Source organism: Salmo trutta, chromosome 13 (genome assembly GCF_901001165.1).
Source record: "Salmo trutta chromosome 13, fSalTru1.1, whole genome shotgun sequence".
In the NCBI taxonomy this organism is placed as follows: domain Eukaryota; kingdom Metazoa; phylum Chordata; class Actinopteri; order Salmoniformes; family Salmonidae; genus Salmo; species Salmo trutta.
In genome coordinates, this window is record NC_042969.1 from 87,069,608 (window position 1) to 87,092,095 (window position 22,488).

The 22,488-nt window shown below is 41.1% G+C and overlaps 1 protein-coding gene across 2 annotated transcripts in view; it reads right to left on the reverse strand.

Annotated features, from left to right (window-relative positions):
- Positions 1–22,488, reverse strand: part of arrb1 (arrestin, beta 1) — a 54,750-nt gene that overhangs the window by 23,771 nt on the left and 8,491 nt on the right. For both annotated transcript variants that reach the window (XM_029773883.1, XM_029773882.1), the window contains exons 2-8: positions 11,585–11,615; positions 9,266–9,326; positions 7,601–7,645; positions 6,719–6,915; positions 6,360–6,419; positions 4,647–4,714; positions 3,671–3,806 (exon numbers count right to left, since the gene is read on the reverse strand). In XM_029773883.1, the coding sequence (XP_029629743.1) occupies positions 3,671–3,806; positions 4,647–4,714; positions 6,360–6,419; positions 6,719–6,915; positions 7,601–7,645; positions 9,266–9,326; positions 11,585–11,615 (598 nt within the window). The remainder of the gene's footprint in view (positions 1–3,670; positions 3,807–4,646; positions 4,715–6,359; positions 6,420–6,718; positions 6,916–7,600; positions 7,646–9,265; positions 9,327–11,584; positions 11,616–22,488) is intronic.

The following is a 22,488-nucleotide window of genomic DNA, read 5'->3' on the forward strand; positions in this document are numbered from 1 at the left end:
TACCTTATGTAACAGCGGGGACTGTGAAGCAACACAAACATAGGCACAGACACATGTATACACACACACGATAACATACACACAAGTACACATGGATTTTGTGTTGTAGATATGTGGTTGTGAAGTAGGGGCCTACTGTTACACACTGTTATGAATGTATTGTATTTTTTTTTAAATGTATAACTGCTTAAATTTTGCCAGAACCCAGGAAGAGTAGCTGCTGCCATGGCAGGAACTAATGGGGATCCATAATAAACCCCAGGAAGAGTAGCTGCTGCCTTGGCAGGAACTAATGGGGATGCATAATAAACCCCAGGAAGAGTAGCTGCTGCCTTGGCAGGAACTAATGGGGATCCCTAATAAACCCCAGGAAGAGTAGCTGCTCTCTTGGCAGGAACTAATGGGGATCCATAATAAACCCCAGGAAGAGTAGCTGCTGCCTTGGCAGGAACTAATGGGGATGCATAATAAACCCCAGGAAGAGTAGCTGCTGCCTTGACAGGAACTAATGGGGATCCCTAATAAACCCCAGGAAGAGTAGCTGCTGCCTTGGCAGGAACTAATGGGGATCCATAATAAACCCCAGGAAGAGTAGCTGCTGCCTTGGCTGGAACTAATGGGGATCCATAATAAATACAATACAAAAAGGTAGGGTAATGTAGAGTAATGTGGATTAACGTAGTATAATGTACTGTAATGTAGAGTAATGCACTGTAATGTAGCGTAATGTAGTATAATGTACTGTAATGTAGGGTAATGTAGAGTAATATCGATTGACATAGTATAATGTTGAGAATTGTGAATTAACTTAGTATAATGTGGAGCAATGTAGTATAATTTAGAGTAATGTAGTATAATGTACTGTAATGTAGACTAATGTAGTGTAATGTAGAGTAATGTAGTATAATGTAGAGTAATGTAGTATAATGAACTGTAATGTAGGGTAGTGTAGAGTAATGTAGTATAATGTAGTGTAGAGTAATGTAGTATAATGTAGTGTAATGCAGAGTAATGTGGTGTAGTGCAATGCACTGTAATGTAGAGTAGTGTAGAGTAATGTAGAGTAATGTACTATAATGTAATGTAGAGTAATGTACAGTAATGTACAGTAATGTAGAGTAATGTACTATAATGCACTGTAATGTAGGGTAGTGAAGAGTAATGTAGTATAATGTAGTGTAATGTAGAGTAATGTACTGTAATGTAGAGTAATGTACTGTAATGTAGAGTAATGTAGTATAATGCACTGTAATGTAGTATAATGCACTGTAATGTAGGGTAGTGTAGAGTAATGTACTGTAATGTAGAGCAATGTAGAGTAATGTAGTATAATGTAGAGTAATGTAGAGTAATGTAGAGTAATGTACTGTAATGTAGAGTAATGTACTGTAATGTAGAGTAATGTAGTATAATGCACTGTAATGTAGGGTAGTGTAGAGTAATGTAGAGTAATGTACTGTAATGTAGAGTAATGTAGTGTAATGTAGAGTAATGTAGAGTAATGTAGAGTAATGTACTGTAATGTAGAGTAATGTAGTATAATGTAGAGTAATGTAGAGTAATGTACTGTAATGTAGAGTAATGTAGTATAATGTAGGGTAATGTAGAGTAATGTAGAGTAATGTACTGTAATGTAATGTAGAGTAATGTAGAGTAATGTAATGTAGTGTAATGTACTGTAATGTAGAGTAATGTACTGTAATGTAGAGTAATGTAGAGTAATGTACTGTAGAGTAATGTAGAGTAATGTACTGTAATGTAGAGTAATGTAGAGTAATGTACTGTAGAGTAATGTAGAGTAATGTAATGTAGAGTAATGTACTGTAATGTAGAGTAATGTAGAGTAATGTACTGTAATGTAGAGTAATGTAGTATAATGTAGGGTAATGTAGAGTAATGTAGAGTAATGTACTGTAATGTAATGTAGAGTAATGTAGAGTAATGTAATGTAGAGTAATGTAGAGTAATGTAGAGTAATGTACTGTAATGTAATGTAGTGTAATGTAGGGTAATGTAGAGTAATGTAGAGTAATGTACTGTAATGTAATGTAGAGTAATGTACTGTAATGTAATGTAGAGTAATGTAGAGTAATGTAGAGTAATGTAGAGTAATGTAATGTAGAGTAATGTAGAGTAATGCAGAGTAACGTAATGTAGAGTAATGTAGAGTAATGTAGAGTAATGTAGAGTAATGTAATATAGAGTAATGTAGTATAATGTAGTGTAATGTAGAGTAATGTAGAGTAATGTAATGTAGAGTAATGTAATGTAGAGTAATGTAGAGTAATGTAATGTAGAGTAATGTAGAGTAATGTAATGTAGAGTAATGTAGAGTAATGTACTGTAGAGTAATGTACTGTAATGTAATGTAGAGTAATGTAGAGTAATGTAATGTAGAGTAATGTACTGTAATGTAATGTAGAGTAATGTACTGTAATGTAATGTAGAGTAATGTAGAGTAATGAAGAGTAATGTAGAGTAATGTAATGTAGAGTAATGTAGAGTAATGTAATGTAGAGTAATGTAGAGTAATGTAATGTAGAGTAATGTAATGTAGAGTAATGTAATGTAGAGTAATGTACTGTAATGTAGAGTAATGTAATGTAGAGTAATGTAATGTAGAGTAATGTACTGTAATGTAGAGTAATGTAATGTAGAGTAATGTAGAGTAATGTAGAGTAATGTAGAGTAATGTAGAGTAATGTAATGTAGAGTAATGTAGAGTAATGTAGAGTAATGTAATGTAGAGTAATGTAATGTAGAGTAATGTACTGTAGAGTAATGTAATGTAGTATAATGTAGAGTAATGTAATGTAGAGTAATGTAATGTAGAGTAATGTAGAGTAATGTAGTATAATGTAGAGTAATGTAGAGTAATGTAGAGTAATGAAGAGTAATGCAACTTATTTTATTTGTATTCATTGAACCTTTATTTAACTCAGTCAAAGTCAGTTAAAAACAAATTATTATTTACAATGACGGCCTACCAAAAGGCAAAAGGCCTCCTGCGGGGACGGGGGACTGAGATTTAAAGAAATAAAATAAAAATATAAATAAATATAGGACAAAACACACATCATGACAAGAGAGACAACACAACACTACATAAAGAGAGACCTAAGACAACAACATAGCAAGGCAGCAACACATGACAACACAGCATGGTAGCAACACAACATGACAACAGCATGGTAGCAACGCAACATGACAACAACATGGTAGCAACACAACATAACAACAACATGGTAGCAACACAACATGGTAGCATCACAAAACAGGGTACAAACATGATTGGACACAGACAACAGCACAAAGGGAAAATAGGTAGAGACAACAATACATCACGCAAAGCAGCGACAACTGTCAGTAAGAGTGTCCATGATTGACTGATTGACTGAATGAAGAGATTGAGATAAAACTGTCCAGTTTGAGTGTTTGTTGCAGCTCGTTCCAGTCGCTAGCTGCAGCGAACTGAAAATACGAGTGACTCAGGGATGTGTGTGCTTAGGGGACCTTTAACAGAATTTGACTGGCAGAACGGGTGTTGTATGTGAAGGTTGAGGGCTGCAGTAAATACCTCAGATAGGGGGGAATGAGGCTTAAGAATGTAGAGTAATGTAGTGCAATGTAAATATGTCCTCTACCAGCAGAAAAAAAACATGTCCATCACCTCTTTATCCAGTGAGGCCTCAAGGTGCAGTGGCTTGTCAGACATCAGGAACTGTCTGGTGGTCTCAGCCATGGGCTGGGGGCCGGGCTTCTCTGGGGCGTACTGGACCTTACGGATCACCAGACGCACTGAGTTCCTGTTCAGAAACAAGGGTTAGACGCACAGACTTCCTGTTCAGACACAAGGGTTAGGGTTAGACGCACTGACTTCCTGTTCAGACACAAGGGTTAGACGCACAGACTTCCTGTTCAGACACAAGGGTTAGGGTTAGACGCACTGACTTCCTGTTCAGACACAAGGGTTAGGGTTAGAAGCACTGACTTCCTGTTCAGACACAAGGGTTAGGGTTAGACGCACTGACTTCCTGTTCAGACACAAGGGTTAGGGTTAGACGCACTGACTTCCTGTTCAGACACAAAGGGTTAGGGTTAGACGCACTGACTTCCTTTTCAGACACAAGGGTTAGGGTTAGACGCACGGACTTCCTGTTCAGAAACAAGGGTTAGACGCACGGACTTCCTGTTCAGACACAAGGGTTAGGGTTAGAAGCACTGACTTCCTGTTCAGACACAAGGGTTAGACGCACGGACTTCCTGTTCAGACACAAGGGTTAGGGTTAGAAGCACTGACTTCCTGTTCAGACACAAGGGTTAGACACACTGAGTTATTGGGCAGCAATGCAATACTATATAGCAATATGAGGTAGTAATAATAGCTATATATATATATATATATATATGCCATTTTGCTGATGCAGTCATTGTGGTGTGGAATGACTCCATTTACCCTGCGGGTGCTTTACAGGACCTCCCCACCCAATCAAGTCTGAACTTCATGGTGTGAAATTAAGATCTCTGAGACCTTCTGGACTAAATCAAAAGTAGTTTTCCAAAACATCACTCCATAATTTGAACTACATTTAATAATAATTTACGTATTTATGTGCTTAACATTGTGTATCATTAAATAGTTTTACCTTTTATGTATTTTGTCTTGGACGTTCTCTGAGCAGAAAGCTTTGACTTCAAAGTCAACCCCGCAGGCCTTCAGAGACAAAATATAAAAACAGGATTTCACTTTAGGTTGGATTCTTTTTCTGCTTAAATGTCATTATGGATTGTAACTGTTACAGTACCAGTCAAAAGTTTGAACTCACCTACTCATTCAAGGGTTTTTCTTTATTTGTTTTTACTATTTTCTACATTGTAGAATAAAAGTGAAGACATCAAAACTATGAAATAACACAAATGGAATCATGTAGTAACCAACAAAGTGTTAAACAAATCAAAATATATTTTATATTTGAGATTCTTCAAAGTAGCCACCCTTTGCCTTGATGACAGCTTTGCACACTTTTGGCATTCTCTCAACCAGCTTCATGAGGTAGTCACTTGGAATGCATTTCAATTAACAGGTGTGCCTTGTTAAAAGTTAAGCTGTGGAATTTTCTTTCCTTCTTAATGCGTTTGAGCCAATCAGTTGTGTTGTGACAAGGTAGGGGTGGTATACAGAAGATAGCCCTATTTGGTAAAAGACAAAGTCCATATTATGTCAAGAACAGCTCAAATAAGCAAAGAGAAACGACAGTCCATCATTACTTTAAGACATGAAGGTCAGTCAATACGGAAACTTTCAAGAACTGTCTCTCATGAGGCACGCCACAGTAAAGGGAGACTCAGAGTTACCTCTACTGCAGAGGATAAGTTCATTAGAGTTCCCAGTCTCAGAAATTACAGCCCAAATAAATGCTAGTAACATACACATCTCAACATCAACTGTTCAGAGGAGACTGCATGAATCAGGCCTTCATGGTTAAATTGCTGCAAAGAAACCACTACTAAAGAACACCAGTAAGAATGAGAGACTTGCTTGGGCCAAGAAACACGAGCAATGGACATTAGACCGGTGGAAATCAGTCCTTTGGTCTGGAGTCCAAATTGGAGATTTTTGGTTCAAAACCGCCGTGTCTTTGTGAGAGGCGGTTTGGGTGAAACGATGATCTCCGCATGTGTATTTCCCACCGTGAAGCATGGAGGAGGAGGTGTTATGGTGTTGGGGTGCTTTGCTGGTGACACTGTCTGTGATTTACTTAGAATTCAAGGCACACTTAACCAACATGGCTACCACAGTATGCTGCAGCAATACACCATCCCATCTGGTTTGGGCTTAGTGGGACTATCATTTGTTTTTCAACAGGACAATGACCCAAAACACCTCCAGGCTGTGTAAGGGCTATTTTACCAAGAAGGAGAGTGATGGAGTGCTGCATCAGATGACCTGGCCTCCACAATCCCCAGACCTCAACCAAATTGAGATGGTTTGGGATGAGTCGGACTGCAGAGTGAAGGAAAAGCAGCCAACAAGTGCTCAACATATGTGGGAACTCCTTCAAGACTGTTGGAAAAGCGTTCCAGGTGAAGTTGGTTGAGAGAATGCCAAGAGTGTGCAAAACTGTCATCAAGGCAAAAGGGTGGCTACTTTGAAGAATCTAAAATCTTAAATATATTAGATTTGTTTAACAGTTTTTTGGTCACTACATGATTCCATATGTGCTATTTCATAGTTTTGATGTCTTCACTATTATTCTACAATGTAGAAAATAGTTTAAAAAAATAAAGAAAAACCCTTGAATGAGTAGTTGTAAAACTTTTGACCGGTAGTGTAGATTTTGTCTGAACCCAAGAAGCACCTTCCCTGTGTCCTCCGGTCCAGGCTGCAGGGTGACTGAGCACGGTAAATTCAGTGGAATCTGTCAACAGAAATATGACATTTCAAAATTAGTACTTAAAACAGCTGACAGGAGGTTTAAAATTAGGACGAGATCATTGATGGATACATTTTACCTGTCAGTTAAAATAATACATATACACACAGTACAATGGAGTGAGAGACTTATTTCCACTGTAGTCCCTAAAATGCACGGTACCAAAAACATTACAACATTATACAATTCACATATGACAAAAAAACCAACAAAAACAAAACTAAACACAAAAAATAACAAAAACAACTCCTAATAGAGATGGTCACAGTGGTGTTGACCATTACCTCGAAGGTGAAAGGGTGAGCATGTTCCCCAAGCTTTTTGATCAGGCGTTCTTGAAGGCGAGTTAACCTCTTTTTGTCTTCGGGCACTGGAGGGAAGGCCTGGATGTTGGCCACGAAGAGGTCCTTTCGAAACGTCAAGCCCAGAACATCCAAGTCCTCGCGTCCATAACGGAAGGCGCATGTCAACGTCACAAACACTGAGGAGAGAAGAAAAGAGTGAAAGATTATTATATAAAACTGGGTGGTTCAGGTCCTAAATGCTGATTGGCTGACAGGCCGTGGTATATCAGACCGATATATCAATAAGGCACCTCGGCGGATTGTTTAATTATACCTTTTAGAAATGCAATATATTGCTGAAACCACAACCCGTCTAATGATGTCATGATAAGCAGACTGATGACATCATGATGATCAGGCTAATGAGGTCATGATGACCACTAATGACATCATGACAAGCAGTTTTGTCCACTGGTTGATTTAAGATTAATTTCAAGCTGCCATTAGAACAGTAAACATTCTCTTTTCACAATAAACATTCTCTTTCACAGTAAACATTCTCTTTCACAGTAAACATTCTCTTTTCACAGTAAACATTCTCTTTTCACAGTAAACATTCTCTTTCACAGTAAACATTCTCTTTTCACAGTAAACATTCTCTTTCACAGTAAACATTCTCTTTTCACAGTAAACATTCTCTTTCACAGTAAACATTCTCTTTTCACAGTAAACATTCTCTTTCACAGTAAACATTCTCTTTCACAGTAAACATTCTCTTTCACAGTAAACATTCTCTTTCACAGTAAACATTCTCTTTCACAGTAAACATTCTCTTTCACAGTAAACATTCTCTTTCACAGTAAACATTCTCTTTCACAGTACCTTTTCTCTCTTTCAGGTACTCCGGATCTATCAACACCACGCCGTCTGGAAAAAGCAGGAGATGTAAACGTTATCTAGGTGTGTGAAATCAAACACCTTTCATCATCAGAAAGAGTAGCCACGTCTCAAGGGGGGAAAAAACCCGATGATTGTCATCAGAAAATTATTGATAATATCACACGTCACATACTGCATGAGGTCAAACACACAAAACCCTGCCGACTAAACCATAGTAAGTGTATGGAGCGGTGCATAAAGCTGGTGCTCCCTAGATGTGCTTCTGAATCAACACAATTACAGAAGAATACTTTAGTGGTGGTAGAGTGGGACATACAGTACACAGAGCAGGGTGTGTTATGGTTAGGGTTGTGTTAACTAGTAGAGGTTATGGTTAGGGTTGTGTTAACTAGTAGAGGTTATGGTTAGGGTTGTGTTAACTAGTAGAGGTTATGGTTAGGGTTGTGTTAACTAGAAGAGGTTATGGTTAGGGTTGTGTTAACTAGAGGAGGTTATGGTTAGGGTTGTGTTAACTAGAGGAGGTTATGGTTAGGGTTGTGTTAACTAGAGGAGGTTATGGTTAGGGTTGTGTTAACTGGTTAGGGTTGTGTTAACTAGAGGAGGTTATGGTTAGGGTTGTGTTAACTAGAAGAGGTTATGGTTAGGGTTGTGTTAACTAGAAGAGGTTATGGTTAGGGTTGTGTTAACTAGAGGAGGTTATGGTTAGGGTTGTGTTAACTAGAGGAGGTTATGGTTAGGGTTGTGTTAACTAGAGGAGGTTATGGTTAGGGTTGTGTTAACTAGAAGAGGTTATGGTTAGGGTTGTGTTAACTAGAGGAGGTTATGGTTAGGGTTGTGTTAACTAGAGGAGGTTATGGTTAGGGTTGTGTTAACTAGAGGAGGTTATGGTTAGGGTTGTGTTAACTAGAAGAGGTTATGGTTAGGGTTGTGTTAACTAGAGGAGGTTATGGTTAGGGTTGTGTTAACTAGAGGAGGTTATGGTTAGGGTTGTGTTAACTAGAGGAGGTTATGGTTAGGGTTGTGTTAACTAGAGGAGGTTATGGTTAGGGTTGTGTTAACTAGAGGAGGTTATGGTTAGGGTTGTGTTAACTAGAAGAGGTTATGGTTAGGGTTGTGTTAACTAGAGGAGGTTATGGTTAGGGTTTTGTTAACTAGAGGAGGTTATGGTTAGGGTTGTGTTAACTAGACGGGGTTATGGTTAGGGTTGTGTTAACTAGAGGAGGTTATGGTTAGGGTTGTGTTAACTAGAGGAGGTTATGGTTAGGGTTGTGTTAACTAGAGGAGGTTATGGTTAGGGTTGTGTTAACTAGAGGAGGTTATGGTTAGGGTTGTGTTAACTAGAGGAGGTTATGGTTAGGGTTGTGTTAACTAGAAGAGGTTATGGTTAGGGTTGTGCTAACTAGAGGAGGTTATGGTTAGGGTTGTGTTAACTAGAGGAGGTTATGGTTAGGGTTGTGTTAACTAGAAGAGGTTATGGTTAGGGTTGTGTTAACTAGAGGAGGTTATGGTTAGGGTTGTGTTAACTAGAGGAGGTTATGGTTAGGGTTTTGTTAACTAGAGGAAGTCATGGTTAGGGTTGTGTTAACTAGAGGAGGTTATGGTTAGGGTTTTGTTAACTAGAGGAAGTCATGGTTAGGGTTGTCTTACCTACGGGTTCCACCAGGTCAACGTGGTCCACAAAGTCCCTCTTCCCCAGGTATACTGTGAGCTGAGGATGACAACAGTGGGTTTCAGAGAAGAGTGTAATGAGATAATGAAAATAATGTACCAGATTTCATGGTTCTAAACAGTAAAATATCTTATTTTTTTAAACTAAAATATCAAATTAATAATTTAAATATACAAACACAAGAAAGGTTTTGTGTTACAATCGTCTCAACAGTGTAAATATTTATGAAATAAATTATTTCATAAAGAGGATGCATCTTCAGTAAGTTTTGCTCTCTACGAACATGAACTATGTCGGTCCCCAATATCCCATGTTCATCCCGTGTTTGACCAGGAGAACTCTGCTTAGAACTCTGTGTAGAACCTTGAATAGAACCCTGTTTAGAACACTTTGTAGAACCCTGTGTAGAACCTTGAGTAGAACCCTGTTTAGAACACTTTGTAGAACCCTGTTTAGAACCTTGAGTAGAACCCTGTTTAGAACACTTTGTAGAACCCTGTTTAGAACCCAGAGTAGAACCCTGTTTAGTACCCTGTAGAGAACTATATTAAGAACCCTGTGCGGATCCCTGTGACGCACCCTGTGGACAACCCTGTGTATAACCCTGTTAAGAACACTGTGGAGAACCATGTGTGGAACCCTGTTTAGAACCCTGTGTAGAATCCTGACACGGCCAGCTAGCTAAAGAGAGCAGGAGCTGAGTCAGCTCCAGGAAGCTGATTCATATTCTTCCCACAGTCTCTGCTGCTGCTGCTGTGAGGACCGGTGCATCAAACAGTTAGCCATCTACTCTGCTGTAGCCTACAGACTACTGTACAAGGAGACACAGGCATGACCCAGCCAGCACAGCCCAGTCAGCATGGCCCAGCCAGCACCGCCCAGCCAGCACGGCCCAGACAGGAGAATCACAGCTCTTAGCAGAGTCCTATTGAACCTAACCCTAGCTCCAGCTATCAGATAGGTAGTTATTATAGCTGCTAGCTCCAGCTATCAGATAGGTAGTTATTATAGCTGCTATCTCCAGCTATCAGATAGGTAGTTATTATAGCTGCTAGCTCCAGCGATCAGATAGGTAGTTATTATAGCTGCTAGCTCCAGCTACCAGATAGCTGGAGATAGCAGCTATAATAACTACCTATCAGATAGGTAGTTATTATAGCTGCTAGCTCCAGCTACCAGATAGGTAGTTATTATAGCTGCTATCTCCAGCTATCAGATAGGTAGTTATTATAGCTGCTAGCTCCAGCTATCAGATAGGTAGTTATTATAGCTGCTAGCTCCAGCTACCAGATAGGTAGTTATTATAGCTGCTAGCTCCAGCTATCAGATAGGTAGTTATTATTGCTGCTATCTCCAGCTATCAGATAGGTAGTTATTATAGCTGCTATCTGCTAGCTCCAGCTATCAGATAGGTAGTTATTATTGCTGCTATCTCCAGCTATCAGATAGGTAGTTATTATAGCTGCTAGCTCCAGCTATCAGATAGGTAGTTATTATAGCTGCTAGCTCCAGCTATCAGATAGGTAGTTATTATAGATGCTATCTGCTAGCTCCAGCTATCAGATAGGTAGTTATTATAGCTGCTATCTGCTAGCTCCAGCTATCAGATAGGTAGTTATTATTGCTGCTATCTCCAGCTATCAGATAGGTAGTTATTATAGCTGCTAGCTCCAGCTATCAGATAGGTAGTTATTATAGCTGCTAGCTCCAGCTATCAGATAGGTAGTTATTATAGATGCTATCTGCTAGCTCCAGCTATCAGATAGGTAGTTATTATAGCTGCTATCTGCTAGCTCCAGCTATCAGATAGGTAGTTATTATTGCTGCTATCTCCAGCTATCAGATAGGTAGTTATTATAGCTGCTAGCTCCAGCTATCAGATAGGCAGTTATTATAGCTGCTAGCTCCTGCTATCAGATAGGTAGTTATTATAGCTGCTATCTCCAGCTATCAGATAGGTAGTTATTATAGCTGCTAGCTCCAGCTATCAGATAGGTAGTTATTATTGCTGCTAGCTCCAGCTACCAGATAGGTAGTTATTATAGCTGCTAGCTCTAGCTACCAGATAGGTAGTTATTATAGATGCTAGCTCCAGTTAAATTAAACCTTTGAAAAGCTAAATTAAATCTTTGAAAATTATTATAACGCTAGACTGGTTACACTGTGATCAAAAACACTTTAATGGAGGTTAATTGATTCCTTCTGGATTGTCTAAGAAAAGTCTTAGTAGAGGAATGTTGCTCATTATGCTGTTATTGTGTAATAAGTCATTATTAATAACACAAAGTATAACTCACCTTTCCATTAGGACTTGCTTTTTTGAATACCCTGAAAAAGGACACAGAGAAAAAGAGAGAGATAGAAAGAGAGAGGGGGGAGAGAGAGAGAAAGAGAGAGGGGAAAGGGAGCGAGAGACATGTAGGGAGAGAGAGAGATGGGGAGAAAGAGGGGGGGAGAAAATAGAGAGAGAGATTTAGGAGTTGATATCATTTCTCAATCAGTTTCTTCATTCAAATAGTAAGACTGTACCAGTTCCATATTTGTCCAGTCCTTAGACTGTACTAGTTGCATATTGGCCTCCAGCCTTAGATTGTAGGTTATATAATGCTGTGCCATACTGGATCACACTAAGGTTATTATAGTAACATTGGAAAAACTCTCTGAAATAAAAAATAAGGTTGTTTTTTGGTAATTGGTTTTCGAGCTTCTGAATCTGGTGGGTAAATGCTTGGGTCTTACCTGAAACCTGATAGAACCATAGAGAGTGAACAATGGCGGCAGCAAACCCAACACCAGCAGTGGTCGGTCGCAAAAGGCAATGCCACGTGTGGGATTATTTTGAGTACATTGAACACTGGAATATTTAGTTTTTTTTGGTGAAATGTGTAAAGGTGATTGGAATGTTATATGATGGTAATACTAGTTCAGTATCTCTTCAGCATGAACAGCTAAAAAGTTTTGACGTGAAGAGAGGAATTCGTCAAGGATGTCCCAGCTCACCATTACTGTTCATTAGCTATCAGTCAAATAGCAGATGACACTACTCTAGTCCTTAAGAACACAGCACAGATTCCAGCATTTGAAACCTTCTGGTTTACATTTAAATATGAAGAAAAAATGTGAATTAATGGCTATTCATGATCACCCGTTGATTACTGTGCATTATATACCAGTTAAAGATTAAGTAATAATATTTAGATATTGTAATTACAAAGGATTTAAAATTTTGGGAAAAGTCCAATATATATATATAGAATAATTGACAGAAGATTCAAACTATTCTCAATAGTTGGCTACAAAGGGTGTTATCCATTTTTGGACATATTCCACTTACTAAGATGGAGAGTCTATCAAGACTAACTAATCCAGATTAGTCATTAGCTACAGTATGCCTGACAAGTTAATCAAGATAATTAACAATGACAATTTTGTAGAAAATAAACATCAGTATTTAAGAAAAGGGGCTATTGTAAAGTCTATTGAGGAAGGTGGTCTGAATGCAATTGACTTTGATCCAATGAATGCTACCATCAAGTTAAAATGGTTACAATGTTTTATTCAAAAATATGAACATATTTCATTATTATATTTCATTCACAGATGTTTCTGGAAAAATACCGCTGTTTATTGTCTTCTTAAACGAGGTAAAGTTATATAAACAATCTTTCAAATTGGTTAAATCCAAACAAGCCCTTGATGTTTATAATAATCTCTGTAATTTGATTCCTGAATAGACCACCTGTGTGTTTAAAAAAAAAAAAAAAAAAAAAAGTTTGCTCAGTATGTTGTATTGTGTCAGAAGTGTATGGAACAGAGATGAAAAACCCAACCAACCTCAAAGTTCATCTGAACTGCAGGATAAAGACAGTGTGATATTATTATCAGAGATATTTTTTTATTTTTGGAATCCGTCAGGATTCGACTCCTGGTATTATGAACAGACATAAAATGAGACTTGAAAAATGTGTAGAATTGCAGGAAATTAGCTTTAAAACTACTAAATGTTCTCTTCACTCCATGGCGTAATGTATAGAATTACAGAAAATGAGGTTAAAACTGCACATTTTTCTCTCCGCCAACAAAAAGGCTGTGAACAGTTGGAACAGTTTAGGTTTGCATGGGTTGCAAAGTGGAGGTTTGGTCACTACGCTGATAAATGACAATATCCATCCGGACTTTTGCCACCTAGGAAATGTGTGTGACTGGACTGGAGTACCTCTGCTATAGGCCTACAACACATACATGTGTCCTAAACAACCATGCATAAGGATACTTTCTGTCACTAACACTAAATCTAAATCACATAAAAACGAAATAGAAATGTTTTTTTTTTCAAATTGAAAGCACATATTTGAGCCAGTTTGCTACAGCAGGAAAATAATCCTGCAGCGTCAGGAAATGTGAATTATTATGTGGATTATAAATAATGGACATTGTAGGGGTTGATACATTTTTCGCTAGTGCAAATAAAGTCTGAAAGTGGAAATTACAAACTTTAGAATCCTCTTTAAAACTCAAATACACTAGAAGTTTGCATTTCCTGCTATGCAGGAAAATTCTCCGAAAAAAATAGTGATCACACTAAGATCCTACATATGTAGTAAATCAAGTCTGAAAAGTAACTGAAACTAAACTGAATCCCCCCCACCCCCCCCCCAAAAAAACGAATAGAAATAAAAAAAACAAATAGAAAATCAGTAAACTATAATAACCTTAGATGACATCACAATGTTGCCATGCCCATTATTTACGTGTTCCATTCTAGATCTCCCTGTGTTAACATCAGAGCAGCATGGCTGTAGTAAAACACTCGGACTCTCTGAGCTCAGCATAATAACACTATTTGAAGCATGAAATAAGTACCAAATAATACTAATCTGCAACAAAAACAACAACAAAAAATCACACACACCGCCATGACGTGTTTACAATACCGCGTTGGTAATACGACATTATTTGTTTGTTAGACCAAACGGGAAAACGTTTGTGTGTGAATTTGAAATAAGATCAGGATCAAACTAGCAGGATCGAAAAATGTTAGCTAGGTAGTCCAACATTCTCCCCGACATGCAACCATCCCAAAGGCGGGAGAGAAAGGATGGTGATCTTTTGCCGGCCACATCCCAAGTAGTTGCACCTGATTCATCCTAGCTAGTCACACGCAGGGTAGCCTAGTGGTTAGAGCATTGGACTAGTAACCGAAAGGTTGCAAGATCAAATCCCCGAGCCAACAAGGTACAATTCTGTCATTCTGCCCCTGAACAAGGTAGTTAACCCACTGTTTCTAGGCCGTCATTGAAAATAAGAATTTGTTCTTAACTGACTTGCCTAGTTAAATGAAGGTACATTTAAAAAAATACAGAATAATAATCAAGCATTTTGTCAATGTTGATGACAGTTTGGAAACTGGAGGTAGGCTGTTTCCCTGCTACGTTGGGAAGTCACTCACAAATGTATCTTTGATACTGATGTTATTAGCAACTTCTGGAGACAGTGTGGAGTAACTAGTGAAATTAGCTTTAGCTTGGTACCTAGCATCAATGCAACCAGACTGAAAACAATGACCAGAAACTGCAATAATTTTCTATATTTTTAGCAATGATTTAGGAATCCATGTGTCTAAGTATTAGCTAGGCAGCCACGTATTAGTCTCCTATTTAAATCGTACTTCAGTTCATGAAAATAACTATCTAGCCAGCTAGATAACGAACTAAACAAGCTAGCCAGCTACATATCCCCGTTGTCCCAAGCTAACCATTATAAGCATGGCATCCTGAGCTACAGGCATCCTTGTAGCTCAGTTGGTAGAGCATGGTGTTTGCAACGCCAGGGTTGTGGGTTCGATTCCCACGGGGGGCCAGCACAGGGGGGGAAAAAAAATAAATGTATGCATTCACTACTGTAAGTCGCTCTGGATAAGAGTGTCTGCTAAATGACATAAATGTAAAAATAAGCAGCTAGCTAGCTCCATCTGGCTAGTGTGACTTGACCGGACCGGGTCCGACCATCATCAACCAAATATGAAAACTGCCTTATAAATTAGGGGTATTTTAGATGATGACACCTAGCTAGATAGTTAGCTAGCTAACTATAACTACAGAAAGAGATGATGTCGTTTTGCCATGTTTTTAGGGGAGAACATTGTTGTGCATCCATCTACTAGCTAGTCTTCCCTGTGGCTCAGTTGGTAGAGCATGGTGTTTGCAACGCCAGCATGGTGTGTGTAATGCCAGGGTTGTGGGTTTGATTCCCAGAGGGGGCCAGTACAAAAAAATCAAAAATTTATTAAATGTATGCATTCACTACTGTAAGTCGCTCTGGATAAGAGCGTCTGCTAAATGTAAATGCTAGCAAACTTTTTTTTCTGACCAGAACTTAGAAGTGTGAGTCTGCCTTGTGCGGCACGTGCGGCCGCGAGACAAAACTTTACCAGCATCATAGCACGCGTATAGGTGAATCCCTCTGAAATATGAGTCGTAGTGTAATCGATGTGTAGTAACTCCGTAAAGAATGAATGAACGTGTCAAATTATTATGTGACATGCAGTCATATTCAGGTCCTGATTGGTTAAAAAGCTTATTTGACGCGTCAAATTGTGTTATTTTTGTGTATCTTGTATCGTGTCTCTTTTTTTGACCCAAACGGCATTCCATACTCAGCAGGCCTATAGCACAACACTGACTCTCTAAGGCTTCTAATACTGTACAACCATGATGGGAGAGGCAGGCATTCTCACCACACCTGGGGTCAAGCAGCATTTGTATAATTTTTCAAATACTTTGAGCATTTGATTGAGCCTGCCTGAAGTGCCATATGTGCTTACACTTTTGGCTCTATTCTATTGGTTTCATTGCTCCAGTCAAGCTTAATCAAATGCAGTTAAAGTAATTGAAAGACAACAAATACTATTTGGATCCAGGTCGGTCACTCACTCAGTTTACTAAGCACTGATGGCGCTCTCCTATCCTGACTGTTAAATGGTGTCCAATGCAATTACTGTACCTCCCTGTCCTCCCTCGGTATCGTCCCGCCCCCCCTCCCTCCGTCCGTATCCTCCCTCCCTCCTTCCCTGTCCTCCCTCCCTCTGTATCTTCCCTGTTCTCATTCCCCCTTGCCTCCCTCGCTTTCTTCCCTCGCTGTCCTCCCCCTCTCCCTCCCTGTCCCCCCTCTCTCCCTCCCTCTTGCCCTCCCTCCCACCTGATCCTCCCTCCCTCTCTCTCTCTCTCCATCCCTATCCCCTCCTCTCCCTCCCTGTCCTCCCTCGCTACCTCCCTCCCTGCCCTCCCTCTCCTTCCTCTCTCCCTCCCTGTCCCTCCTTTAAACAAAACAATTTATTCAAATGTTAAAAACAAAAACAATGTAAATCTTTCTGATAAACATTGCAGCTCTGACATGATGATGTGAGTGTTGTGGCTTACATGGCAATATGGTTAGGTTTAGTGTTGTGGTATACATGGCAACATGGTTAGGTTTAGTGTTGTGGTTTACATGGCAACATGGTTAGGTTTAGTGTTGTGGTTAACATGGCAACATGGTTAGGTTTAGTGTTGTGGCTTACATGGCAACATGGTTAGGTTTAGTGTTGTGGTTTACATGGCAACATGGTTAGGTTTAGTGTTGTGGTTTACATGGCAACATGGTTAGGTTTAGTGTTGTGGTTTACATGGCAACATGGTTAGGTTTAGTGTTGTGGTTTACATGACAACAGGGATAGGGTTATGGTTTACATGGCAACAGGGTTAGGGTTATGGTTTACATGGCAACAGGGATAGGATTAGGGTTGTGGTTTACATGGCAACAACAGATGACTCAGGCTATTTGACTCTGCTGCTCCTGTACTCAGTTGAATATTAACTTTGGTATGCAAATTATTACGCTGTTTACAGTTTACACAGTCTTTGTGCAGAATAAAAACACTTAGAAAAAGTCCTATTGAGATTACTGTAAGGATAACTACACCAAAAGGCTTTTCACCCCCATTTGACCCCTGAAATAAAATATGATATTTCTCCCTACTAGTGTTGCCACACTTAATGTCAGTGTATTATTTTACCAGACTAACCTCTAACCCTAACCCTAACCCTTACCCTAACCCTAACCCTAACCCCTAACCCTAACCCTAACCCCTAACACTAACCCTAACCCCTAACCCTAACCCCTAACCCCTAACCCTTACCCTAACCCCTTACCCTTACCCTAACCCCTTACCCTAACCCCTAACCCTAACCCCTAACCCCTTACCCTAACCCCTAACCCTTACCCTAACCCCTTACCCTAACCCCTAACACTAACCCTAACCCCTAACCCCTAACCCTAACCCCTAACACTAACCCCTAACCCTAACCCCTAACACTAACCCCTAACCCTAACCCTTACCCCTTACCCTAACCCCTTACCCTAACCCCTAACCCCTAACCCTTACCCTTACCCCTAACCCTTACCCTAACCCCTAACACTAACCCCTAACCCCTAACCCCTAACCCCTAACCCCTTACCCTAACCCCTTACCCTAACCCCTAACACTAACCCTAACCCCTTACCCCTAACCCCTAACACTAACCCTAACCCCTAACCCTAACCCCTACCCTAACCCTTACCCTTACCCCTAACCCTTACCCTAACCCCTAACACTAACCCTAACCCCTAACACTAACCCTAACCCCTAACCCCTTACCCCTAACCCCTAACCCTTACCCTAACCCCTAACACTAACCCTAACCCCTAACCCCTTACCCTAACCCCTAACCCTTACCCTAACCCCTAACACTAACCCTAACCCCTAACCCCTAACACTAACCCTAACCCCTAACACTAACCCTAACCCCTAACCCCTAACCCCTAACCCCTAACACTAACCCTAACCCCTAACCCTTACCCCTAACACTAACCCTAACCCCTAACCCCTAACACTAACCCTAACCCCTAACACTAACCCTAACCCCTAACCCCTAACCCCTAACACTAACCCTAACCCCTTACCCTAACCCCTTACCCTAACCCCTAACCCCTAACCCTAACCCCTAACCCCTAACCCTAACCCCTAACACTAACCCTAACCCCTAACCCCTAACCCTAACCCCTAACACTAACCCTAACCCCTAACCCCTAACCCTAACCCCTAACACTAACCCTAACCCCTTACCCTAACCCCTAACACTAACCCCTTACCCTAACCCCTAACACTAACCCCTTACCCTAACCCCTAACCCCTAACCCTAACCCCTAACCCCTAACCCCTAACACTAACCCCTTACCCTAACCCCTAACACTAACCCTAACCCCTTACCCTAACCCCTAACACTAACACTAACCCCTAACCCCTACCCTAACCCCTAACCCTTACCCTAACCCCTAATACTAACCCTAACCCCTAACCCCTAACACTAACCCCTTACCCTAACCCCTAACACTAACCCTAACCCCTTACCCTAACCCCTAACACTAACCCTAACCCCTAACCCTTACCCTAACCCCTTACCCTAACCCCTAACACTAACCCTAACCCCTAACCCCTACCCTAACCCCTAACACTAACCCTAACCCCTAACCCTAACCCCTAACACTAACACTAACCCCTACCCTAACCCCTAACCCTTACCCCTAACCCCTAACACTAACCCTAACCCCTAACCCCTAACACTAACCCTAACCCCTAACACTAACCCTAACCCCTAACCCCTAACCCCTAACACTAACCCTAACCCCTTACCCTAACCCCTTACCCTAACCCCTAACCCCTAACCCTAACCCCTAACCCCTAACCCTAACCCCTAACACTAACCCTAACCCCTAACCCCTAACCCTAACCCCTAACACTAACCCTAACCCCTAACCCCTAACCCTAACCCCTAACACTAACCCTAACCCCTTACCCTAACCCCTAACACTAACCCCTTACCCTAACCCCTAACACTAACCCTAACCCCTTACCCTAACCCCTAACACTAACACTAACCCCTAACCCCTACCCTAACCCCTAACCCTTACCCTAACCCCTAACACTAACCCCTTACCCTAACCCCTAACCCCTAACCCTAACCCCTAACCCCTAACACTAACCCCTTACCCTAACCCCTAACACTAACCCTAACCCCTTACCCTAACCCCTAACACTAACACTAACCCCTAACCCCTACCCTAACCCCTAACCCTTACCCTAACCCCTAATACTAACCCTAACCCCTAACCCCTAACCCTAACCCCTAACCCCTAACACTAACACTAACCCCTAACCCCTACCCTAACCCCTAACCCTTACCCTAACCCCTAACCCTAACCCCTTACCCTAACCCCTAACCCCTAACCCTAACCCCTAACACTAACCCTAACCCCTAACACTAACCCTAACCCCTAACACTAACCCTAACCCCTAACCCCTAACCCTAACCCCTAACCCCTAACCCCTTACCCTAACCCCTAACCCCTAACCCTAACCCCTAACCCCTAACCCTAACCCCTAACACTAACCCTAACCCCTAACCCCTAACCCTAACCCCTAACACTAACCCTAACCCCTAACCCCTAACACTAACCCTAACCCCTAACCCCTAACCCTAACCCCTAACACTAACCCTAACCCCTAACCCCTAACACTAACCCTAACCCCTAACCCCTAACACTAACCCTAACCCCTTACCCTAACCCCTAACCCCTAACACTAACCCTAACCCCTAACCCCTAACACTAACCCTAACCCCTTACCCTAACCCCTAACACTAACCCTAACCCCTAACCCCTAACCCCTAACACTAACCCCTTACCCTAACCCCTAACACTAACCCTAACCCCTAACCCCTAACCCCTAACACTAACCCTAACCCCTAACCCCTAACCCCTACCCTAACCCCTAACCCCTTACCCTAACCCCTAATACTAACCCTAACCCCTAACCCTAGCAGACTGAACATCTCTCCTGAAGTCATGGACTCCGATGATTCCACCATCGTTCCTGTACTCAAGAAAGCGAAGGTAACTGAACCAAATGACTTCCGTTATCATGAAGTGCATTGAGAGGTTGGTTAAGGACCATATCTCTTCCATCTTACCTGACACCCTAGACCCACGACCATTTGCATACCGTCCCAAAGCAGATCCATGAACGACGCCATTGGCATTGGCATTGCATTGGTATTGGCATTGACATTGGCATTGACATTGACATTGACATTGCATTGGCATTGACATTGCATTGGCATTGGCATTGCTATTAGCATTGGCATTGGCATTGGTATTGGCATTGGCATTACCCTATCCCACCTGGACAAAAGGAATACCTATGTATGAATACCGTTCATCGACTTCAGCTCAGCCTTCAACAAACTTTTTCACTCGGGCCGCCCTTCCGGCATTGGGGAACATCCCCCCCATGTCTATTTCTATGGCCACAAGCACTACTGTTCATAACACAAACTGTTCACATCCCTCTTGTTGGTGGAGAGAATTTTGCAGGTTTAAAGCACATTTTCTTGCAACTCTACACATTTTTTCCATGTCTAATTTGTATTCATGTGATATTTGAGTAAATCAAACATTACTTCAATATGTTTGGGCTAAAAAAAAATAAACAAAAAAAACGTTAGCTGACGTGGGATAGTTGATCTGGACATTTCATGTTATAAATATCTCTCTAAGGTCTGTAATGACGGACATGACAAGAGGAACTGATGATGCAATACCCATATTAGAAATGGTACCTTGTGCATTCTACTATTATAACTTTCAAGAGCAAGTTTAAAACCGGACTAAGTTCCTTCTTCCAAATTATTATTATTATACATTTTTTGTGTTTGGGGGGGGGGGGGACTCCCTGCCGACCCCTCCTGCCCCACAGTTAGGAAATCACACCTTAGACACTTCTGCCCTGTGTACATAGTCATTGAACACTGGTCACTTTAATAATGTTCACATACTATTTATATATCTACTGCTGTACTAAATTGAAATAAATTCAACATTTTGGAATTATGCTTGTTGACATTTACTGCCACCTGCAGGTGCATGTAGGTGGGGGTAGAGTGACTATGCATAGATAATAAACAGCAAGTAGCAACAGTGTAAAAACAAAGGGGGGGGGGGCACAATGTAAATAGTCCGGGTGGCCATTTCACCCGGATTTCATCAATGCCATTGGATGAATCCCGGAACATATTCCAGTCTGTGCTAACAAAACAGTTCTGTAGTTTAGCATCGTTTAGCAGAGATGCTTGTCCTAGGTCCCAAGAAACAAAGAGATCTTCTGTTGAATCTGACAATTAATCTGGATGGTTGTACAGTCGTCTCAAATAAAACTGTGAAGGACCTCGGCGTTACTCTGGACCCTGATCTCTCTTTTGAAGAACATATCAAGACTGCTTCAAGGACAGCTTTTTTCCATCTACGTAACATTGCAAAAATCAGAAACTTTCTGTCCAAAAATGACGCAGAAAAATTAATCCATGCTTTTGTTACTTCTAGGCTCGACTACTGCAATGCTCTACTTTCCGGCTACCCGGATAAAGCACTAAACAAACTTCAGTTAGTGCTAAATACGGCTGCTAGAATCCTGACTAGAACCAAAAAATTTGATCATATTACTCCAGTGCTAGCCTCCCTACACTGGCTTCCTGTTAAGGCAAGGGCTGATTTCAAGGTTTTACTGCTAACCTACAAAGCATTACATGGGCTTGCTCCTACCTATCTTTCCGATTTGGTCCTGCCGTACATACCTACACGTACGCTACGGTCACAAGACGCAGGCCTCCTAATTGTCCCTAGAATTTCTAAGCAAACGGCTGGAGGTAGGGCTTTCTCCTATAGAGCTCCATTTTTATGGAATGGTCTGCCTACCCATGTGAGAGACGCAGACTCAGTCTCAACCTTTAAGTCTTTACTGAAGACTTATCTCTTCAGTAGGTCCTATGATTAAGTATAGTCTGGCCCAGGAGTGTGAAGGTGAACGGAAAGGCTGGAGCAACGAACCGCCCTTGCTGTCTCTGCCTTGTCGGTTCCCCTCTTCCCACTGGGATTCTCTGCCTCTAACCCTTTTACAGGGGCTGAGTCACTGACTTACTGGTGTTCTTCCATGCCGTCCATGGGAGGGGTGCGTCACTTGAGTAGGTTGAGCCACTGACGTGGTCTTCCTGTCTGGGTTGGCGCCCCCCCCCTTGGGTTGTGCCGTGGCGGAGATCTTTGTGGGCTATACTCGGCCTTGTCTTCGGACGGT